The sequence below is a fragment of the Pseudonaja textilis genome, chromosome 5 (assembly GCF_049901715.1).
Source record: "Pseudonaja textilis isolate UNSWEBS1 chromosome 5, rPseTex1.2, whole genome shotgun sequence".
Classification (NCBI taxonomy): Eukaryota; Metazoa; Chordata; class Lepidosauria; order Squamata; family Elapidae; genus Pseudonaja; species Pseudonaja textilis.
Genome location: NC_141994.1, coordinates 74,921,576 through 74,930,292, shown reverse-complemented (window position 1 = coordinate 74,930,292; position 8,717 = coordinate 74,921,576). Strand labels below are relative to the sequence as shown.

At 52.2% G+C, this 8,717-nt stretch overlaps 1 protein-coding gene across 1 annotated transcript; it reads right to left on the bottom strand.

The window, feature by feature from the left end:
- Nucleotides 1–3,162: 3,162 nt before the first annotated feature.
- Nucleotides 3,163–7,323, bottom strand: SCO2 (synthesis of cytochrome C oxidase 2). The gene is made up of 3 exons (XM_087935621.1): nt 7,231–7,323; nt 6,997–7,136; nt 3,163–4,262 (listed from the first exon to the last, which is right to left on the bottom strand). The coding sequence occupies exons 1-3, from the start codon at nt 7,321–7,323 to the stop codon at nt 3,350–3,352; spliced, it is 1,146 nt and encodes a 381-aa protein (XP_087791747.1). The 3' UTR covers nt 3,163–3,349.
- Nucleotides 7,324–8,717: the final 1,394 nt, after the last annotated feature.

Sequence of the window (8,717 nt, the reverse complement as noted above, 5' to 3'; positions counted from 1 at the left end):
GGTTATCAATCCTGGGAACCCTGCCGGTAAACCGTTCCACACTCACCGTTGGCAGGGAAGGCTGGGTTTGCAACAGTGGTTCTGTTGGTTCTGGTGAACCAGGAGCGCCGAAGATCAGCTGGCAAGAGAACTGGTTTGCTCCGAGTTCTCCAATGCTCTGCTGTTGGGCCCACCCGCCCGCTGGGACTCTATTCCCCTTTTGAAGCACAGCTTTGCGCAGCACAGCACAGCAGATTGCCGCGTGTCGGCTGTTGAAGCTACAGGGAGCGTGCAGGAGTGCAAAGTGCGCCCGCCAAACTGGTGGTAAACTGCTTTGAAGCCCACTGCTGGTTTACAGGCCAAGATCCACAAGGCTGGAACAAACCCATGGCCGAACAAGCAAGTTGTTTCCTGCAAAAGCCCCCTTCCCTTTCGCTCCTCTTTTAATCTCTGTGGGGAGGGCATTCACCGCCCACCTGTGGCTTTACTCCCACATCGACCCTTGGTTTGTAATTGTTCACTTCTTCTGGCAGCTCTGTGCATGCATACTGGGAACAGGCTCCAGCTGTTCTTCCCCACTGATCTCCAACTCAGAAGGCAGCTGATAACTGTCAGACGGCCCTGGTCCCCATCTCTGCCTCCGACAGAGCCCTCATCCGAGCCTTCCCCAGACCCTTCATCTGGCAGCTCTGTGCATGTGCACATCAGGAAGAGGCTCCAGCTGTTCTTCACTATCTCCAACTCAGAAGGCAGCTGATAACTGTCGGACAGCCCCGGTCCCCATCTCTGCCTCCAACACAGAGCCCTCATCCGAGCCTTCCCCAGACCCTTCATCTGGCAGCTCTGTGCATGCGCACATCGGGAACAGGCTCCAGCTGTTCTTCTACCCCACTGATCTCCAACTCTAAAGGCAGCTGATGACTGTCGGACGGCCCTGGCCCCATCTCTGCCTCCGACGCGGAGCCTTTGTCAGAGCATCCCCCAAACTCCAGGACTGGCCCATGCTCCTCTCCAACCTCGCTACTGTCCCACTCTGCCCCCAGCTCCGCTGGCCGCTGGCGGGCCTCAACGCTCCAAACCAGGCATGCTTTTGTGGACTTCAACTCCCAGAATTCCTCAGCCAGCCCCCACCCCCTCGACCAAGACCCGGATGAGACCTTCAGAGCCAAAGGGGCGGGGTGGGGACAGACATTTGCCCCTTGCAATGCATTTTGTGCACCTCCCGCCCCCTCCTCGCTTTGCCACTCGGTAGGAGTCAGCCCTTCGCCACCAGTTGCTCTTCCAGGGGCCTGCACTACAACTTCCATGTTCCTTGGCCAGGAGACCCTTTTCCTTGGCTACTTCGGAGGGCGGGGGGGGGAGGTAGCTGCCGAAATGAAACTCGGCCCTGTGGCCATTCGGGCATCTTGGATAAACGGTTCAATGGCGGTTTCTCAACTTTTAAGTAACTTTTTTAAAAAGTGGTCTGGACTTTCAACTCCCAGAATTCCCCGGCTAGAATGCGCAACCTCAGGGGTTGCTGGCTGGAGAATTCTGGGAGTTGAAGTCCACAAGTCTTAAAGTGGCCAAGTTTGGAGAGCCCTGCGCAACCTAGTCATCGTTCCTCCTCGTCTCCTTTTTTTGGTTCCTTTTTGTGATTTAACTTCTTATTAGTTCATCGAAGTATAAAATAGCAAGGAAAAAGAAACCATGGAAAAATAAGAAAGGGAATAAGAAGGGATGTTGTGTGAATCTAAGCCATATCAGGCAGCTCCTGCTAGGATGGAACAGAAGGGGGGAAAGCTACTTGACATACGACTGGGGCCCCGGGTCATAAAACAGGTCGGTCATATGACCTGTTTTGCAGCAGGCCTCAAGTGAACCCAATGGTTCACTACGGGAACGGTAAGTTTTCGGTAAAAACCGTTGTAAAACACAAGTCCCGGGAGAGCCGTGCTGCCCAAAATTCAGTCACGTGACCCCAGGGGGAGGGAGGGGCTCCAACCACCAGGCCCTCGAGCCCAGGTCCCGAGTCCCCTTTTTCAGTCGGTCGTAATCCAAAGACTGCCTGTGCTTACAATAGCTCATTTAGTGACCCAAGTTACACCACCACTGAAAGAAAAGTGACTGGCGATCGTTTCTCAGACTTACGGACGGTTGCACGATCCCTGTGTGCTCAAAATTCAGGTGCTTGGCCACCGTCTCATAGGTACGATGGTCACAGTGTCCCAGGGGTGGGTGGGTGTTGGTCACGTGACCGCATTTTGCGACCTTCTGATCGGCCAAGTCAACGGGGGGAAGCTGGATTCACTTCACAAACGTGCGGCTGAAAGAATGGCAGCGGTTCGCTTAACTGTGACAAGAAAGGTCATAAAATCAGGCAAGGGTGTCGTGCCCGCCAGAATCTGACTCAGAGGGGGAGGCCAAGCAGCTGATGGGGAGGAGTGGGGCTTCATTGGCTGTGGAGGAAACTGGGGGAGGGCAAAGTCTGGCTGGAGAGAGCAGGGAAGAGGTAGAACAAGGGAGAGGGGGTTCAGAGGAAGACCCAGGGCCGCCCCCTCTTCATCCTAGGGCATGCAGGGAGGAACGGAGAAGGGAGCAACGTGGGTTGCATGGCTTACGGGGGAGGAAAGGGCCCTGATTCCCTTCATTTGCTGCAGCTGGGAATGCAGTGTATTAAAAGGGAAGCTGCGCACACTAAATTTCTGGGACCAAATCATGAATTATCTGCTATCGTGGAGACTTATCTGAGTTCCTGGCATCTTCCCAAACACGTTGAGTTTTGCTGTGCTTTCAAGTCTGAAATTCCTGCTCCTGCCCTGTCCAGTGAATTACTTCAGCTTGGTTTGTTTGGATTTTAAGTTACAGTTTGCGTCTCCCTTGTTTTGGACTGAATTTTCTACAGCCAAAGGCTGTTCCTGGGAGCGTTTTTTTTTTTTTTCCAGCCAAAGGTAACCTGGACCTTGGGGGCAAAGTTGGAGGTATTAAAGGGACCCTTACTGCTTATTGGACTGTGTTGCCTTTTGCCACGCCCTGGGTCATCACAAAGGGTCAGTGAACAAGAAGTCCCCCTTAGCGATGGAGACGTTGGGCTCCACTGTGGTCGTTAAGTCAAGGAGTAGCTGTGTTCTACAAACACCACCTGGATGCACATTTTTTTAAAAAAGGGAAAGGCTGGTCGAATACACAGACGATACGAAACTCCGTTTCCAAGCGTGATTATTGTTACCGCGACAATCCCCGCACAACCCGCCATCCAAAACAGCACGCAAGTCTGCAAAAACACCCACCCACGCACAACCCGACGGCCTGTCTTTTCGCAAGGCCTGGAGCCTCCCAAATGAAGCCCCTCCCATCCCCCGGTTCTCTCTCCAACCCCATAATCCCCGGCTCAGGCAAGGAGGGTCTTGTAAGTGGTCATGTGTCCCCGTATGTTCTCCGCAATCTTCACGTCCGTCTTGTAGCGGTTGTAGAAATCCAAGAAGAGCCCATCCGGAGCGATCAAGTAGAGGATGACCGTGTGGTCCACCAGATAATCGTTGTCCTCATCTTTGGGGCCAGTGCTGTAGTAGACGCGGTAGGACCGCCCAGCCTCCTTCACCTGTTCCGGGGTGCCAGTCAGCCCCCGCAACCGTGGATGGAACTCCTTCACGTATTTGGCCACGGCCTCCACTGTATCCCGCTCAGGGTCCACGGTGATGAAGATGGGCTGGAGACGGGGCAGTTTGGGGTCTGCGTCCAGCATGTTGACCACCCGGCTCATCTTCTCCAACTCTTCCGGACAGATATCCGGGCAGTGAGTAAAGCCGAAGTAAAGGAGGATCCAGTTGCCTTTCAGGTCCTCCTTGGAACAAGGACGCCCGGTGTGGTCCACCAGCTGGAAGTTGCCTTGCCCGACGGCCACTTTCCTCAACTCCTCAATGCGTTTCTGCTTGTCCTGCTTCTCCTTCTCCGACCGGAAATACAGCCACGCCAGCACCAGCTGGAGCGTCACGAGGGAGAAGACCAGCAGGCGGGTCCTCAGAGGATAATAGCGCTCCGGTCGTGGGCCCCGCGAGCGGTCTTGGGAGGAGGGTCTCCAGAGGGTCAAAGCAGGCTGGCTGCCAGGAACCAAGAGGCGGAAATCGGCCACCCTCCAGAACGGAGAAGACCGCCAGGCCGGGTGGCGGCCAGAAGAAGCCAGTTGACTTAGACAGGGGGTGGGCGGGCGGGGACTGCTGGCCAGGCTCCTCCCCGGAAGGTGGAGCAGGCTCCCAGCCGCCAAGGCCTCAGCCTGGCCCGGCACTGAAACATCCCTCAAAGAGCTGGAAAGACAAAAATGTAGGAATCAGCGCCAAAAAGGAAATTTACTGGAGGATTCACTTTTTAATAGAACAGAACAGAATAACAAGAGTTGGAAGGGACCTTGGAGGTCATCTAGTCCAGGGGTCGCCAACTTTTTGGACCTCAGGGACCACCAAACTCATAATTTTAAATCCCGGGGACCACTAACCGGTTCTGTGGGCGTGGCCTAATTTGTGGGTGTGGCTTGGTGGTCATGTGATTGGCTGGGATGGCTTGTATGTAAATATTATATTTATATAAATCTTGAATTTTTTATTTAAAAAAAAGAGCAACTTTTATCCAAAAGCAGGCAAAGCAGGCAGGCAGATTGAGTTGCTCACAGAATCACAGATTCATTCAGAGATCTATCTATCTGCCATCGGCTAGCTCAGTCTGTCAGATAAAATGAGCTTGCAAGCAAACTCATAAAATTTGCTAGCAAGCACTCTCACAAAATTAACTCACAACACACCATGTATGAAAATATTGAATTTTTTATTTTAAAAAAAGAGCAACTTTTACCCAAACTCAGGCAGAGCAGGCAGGCAGATTGACCTGCTCACAGAATCATTCAGAGATTTATCTATCTGCCATTGGCTAGTTCAGTCTGTCACATAAAATTTGCTAGCAAGCATTCTCACAAAATTAACTCACAACACACCATGTATGAAAATATTGAATTTTTAATTTTTTAAAAAAGCAACTTTTACCCAAAATCAGGCAGAGCAGGCAGGCAGATTGACCTGCTCACAGAATCATTCAGGGATCTATCTATCTGCCATCGGCTCGCTCAGTCTGTCACATAAAATTTACTTGCCGTGAGTCTGCACTGAATACTAGAACCTAGTCCTAAGGGAGGTTCGGCGGTGCTTAAAAGCAGAGCCGAAGATCTAAAGACTAGCTAGAGACTAGCTAGAAAGGAAGAAATCCAACCATTTCCTGCTTCCGAGCTAATCTAAATCTCCCGGCACAGCAGAACAGCTGATGGTCGGAAAAAGGAAAAATAGCAATTTAGCAGGCAAGTTTGCCGAGTAAGGAGTGAGTAGGTGGGGAGGGTTCCTGCGAGCCTTGTGGGCGGCGCAGCCTTGTGTTTCTGCGCAGTCTGGATTAATTGCTTTCGGGGGTGAGATTTCTCTGCAGCCCACCAAAATTTTCTCGTGGCCCACCAGTTGGCGACCGCCGTTCTAGTCCAACCCGCTGCCTGGGCAGGAAACCCTATACTGCTTCAGACAAATGGTTATCCAATCTCTTCTCTGCGCCCTTTCCAGAGTCCCCAAATCTTTTTTTTTTGCATCGCGATAACCAAAACTGGATGCAAATGTTCAAAAATGTGGCCTTACCAAGGCCTTGTAAAGTGGGAGTAACACTACACCCGATCTTGATCCTATCGCTCTGCTTATACGGCCTAGAACTGGGGGGGTTGGCAGTTGCTGCACACAGCTGGCTCATTTTGCGTTTCCCTATCACGCAAACCGCGGCTTTTCGTTCCTTCGCAACGCAAGCTGGAACTCCGGAGAAACTTCCTCACACTCAGGACCATTAACCAGGGGAACTGCTTGCCACTAAAAGTTGTGGGTGCTTCATCCCTGGAGGTTTTCAAGAAGAGACCGGACAGCCACTTGTCTGAAATGATATAGGGTCTCCTGCTTGGGCAGGGGGCTGGGCTAGATGACCTCCAAGGTCCCTCCCAGCTCTGTTCTGATTGAGTGATTTGATTGATTGATTGATTGATTGATTGATTGAAATGGTCCCAGGGTCATCCTGCCTGAACAGGGGGCTGGACTACATGACCTCCAAGGTACCTCCCAGCTCTGTTCTGATTGAGTGATTTGATTGATAGATTGAAATGGTCCCAGGGTCATCCTGCCTGGAGGGGGCTGGACTAGATGACCTCCAAGGTCCCTCCCAGCTCTGTTCTGATTGATTTTGATTGATTGAACGAATACAAGGGGGAAACTTTGGGGTTCCTCCATCGCGGCTGCTTGAAGACGGGTGGACTTCAACTCCCAGAATTCCCCCTCTGGGGGGAGGAAGGGTGGGCCCTGAAGGGGAATTCTGGGAGTTGAAGTCCACCCGTCTTCAAGCAGCCGCGATGGAGGAACGGGGTGCCAAACTTTTGCAGGACTTTGCTCAACTTGGGAGGGGCAAAGGGGCAGCAGCCCCGACTTGGGGGCTCCCGCTTGCTTTTAGGGGGATGCTATTCAGCGTGGCCTGCCAGCGTTGGGGTTCCCGGGTGGGGAGCCCCAAATCTGCCCTCCTTGCGGGGGGTCGTTCGTTGCGTCCGTTGCAACCCTGCGGAGCTGCTGGGCCACGCGGACCCCGATCCCGGAGATCTTGGGGGAAAGGAGGGGGTGTCCCGGGATCAACCCCGCCCCGAAGCCCCCCCCCCAACCCCCACATTAAGGGGATCCCCCAGGCTGGAGCTCCTGCGGCTTGGAGCCCTTCCTGGAAGGGAGAGGAGGAGCCCCAGCGCCGCTTCTTTGCCCCGATCCTGAGACCCCCCTTGCGCACCCAGCCACCCCGGTTGTTTGCATGCTCAGGGACCAGTGGACTCCCCTCCCCCAGCCTGGCACTCCCTGTCCCATCCTCCCCGGCCCGCTTGCACGCGAGGCATGACTTATTGCAGCGCAGGATTCCAAAGATGCGCTCCCTCGCCTCTCCAACCCCCTACATTTGCTCCAGACACGTGTGTTCCCCTCCCCACCATACACTCACTTCCGTATCTCGCAGCTCTGAGATGCCGGGAGCCCGGGCAGAACCGTTCCTCCTGCGCATGCGCCCCGTCTGCCCCTCCTCCTCCTCCTCCTGCTCTCGGCCGGCAGGGGGCGCGCAAGCCAGGCGACGCCCGGACGCGGCTTTGTGGATCGCGGGCAGCAGCCCCGCCTTAAAGAGCTCGCGCTCCCCCTTTTGCACAGGGGCGGCTGGGGGGGCGGCCCCTCTCTCTCTCACCCCCCCACGCCTTCCTCGGAGCCAGGGCTTTGGGGAGCGGTGGGGTCCCCCAAAGGAACACCCCCGCCAGCTCCTCAAATTCAGGATCGGCATTGCTCCTAGAGCAAGGGTCTTCAACCTTGGCACCTTGAAGCCTTGTGGACTTCAACTCCCAGAACTCCTAAGCTAACGTGACTGGAGGAGGAATTCTGGGAGTTGAAGTTCACAAGTCTTAAAGCTGTCAAGTTTGAAGAGCCCTGGAATAGATAGATAGAGAAAGAGAGGTAGGATAGAGAGAGAGAGAGAGAGAGAGGGTGGGGGGGACAGACAGGCAGACAGACAGACAGGGAATAGATAGATATAGGTAGGTAGGTAGGTAGGTAGAGGGGATGGATATAGAGAGGGGGTAGATAGATAGATAGATAGATAGTAGATAGATAGATGGATGGATGGATGGATGGATGGATGGATGGATGGATGGATGGATGGATGGATAGATAGATAGATAGATAGATAGATAGATAGATAGATAGATAGATAGATAGATAGATAGACAGTCAGACAGACAGACAGACAGACAGACAGACAGACAGACAGAGAGATAGACGGACAGACAGACAGAATAGATCAAGGATCTTCAAACTTGACAGTTTTAAGACTTGTGGACTTCAACTCCCAGAATTCCTGAGCTAACATGACTAGAGGAGGAATTATGGGAGTTGAAGTCCACAAGTCTTAAAGCTGTCAAGTTTGAAGACCCCTGGAATAGATAGATACAGGAAGAGAGGTAGGATAGATAGATAGATAGATAGATAGATAGATAGATAGATAGATAGATAGATAGATAGATGTGATGAATGGACAGACAGATCAAGAGTCTTCAAACTTGACAGCTTTAAGACTTGTGGACTTCAACTCCCAGAATTCCTGAGCTAACATGACTGGAGGAGGAGGAATTCTGGGAGCTGAAGTCCACAAATCTTAAAGCTGTGAAGTTTGAAGACCCCTGCCCTAGAGGACCCTCAAGGGTACGCAGGTTCCTTTGCAGGCATGCAAAAAGACAGGAAGTTTTTGCCTTGGTTTTCGGGTCATGGGGAGACAGTGTGGGGGGGCGAGGAGGGAGGGCATTTGATCTGCCCCCGAGGCCAGGCATAAGGACGGGTCGTGTGAACCTGGAGGGAGCCCAGACTCCAGAATCCAAGAGCAGCTTTTGGAATGGAACGGAACAGAATACAATAGAATAGAAAAATAGGAATAGAAAAGAAAAGAAAATATAAGATAGGATAGAATAAAGAATAGAAAAAATAATAGAATAGGATAAAGAACAGAATGGAGATAGAACAGAATGAAGAAGAGAATGGAATAGAACAGGAGAGAATAGAATAGAATAAGATGAAGAATAGAATAGAATAGAATAGAATAGAATAGAATAGAATAGAATAGAATAGAATAGAATAGAATAGAATAGAATAGAATAGAATAGAACAGAACAGAATAGGAATTCTTTA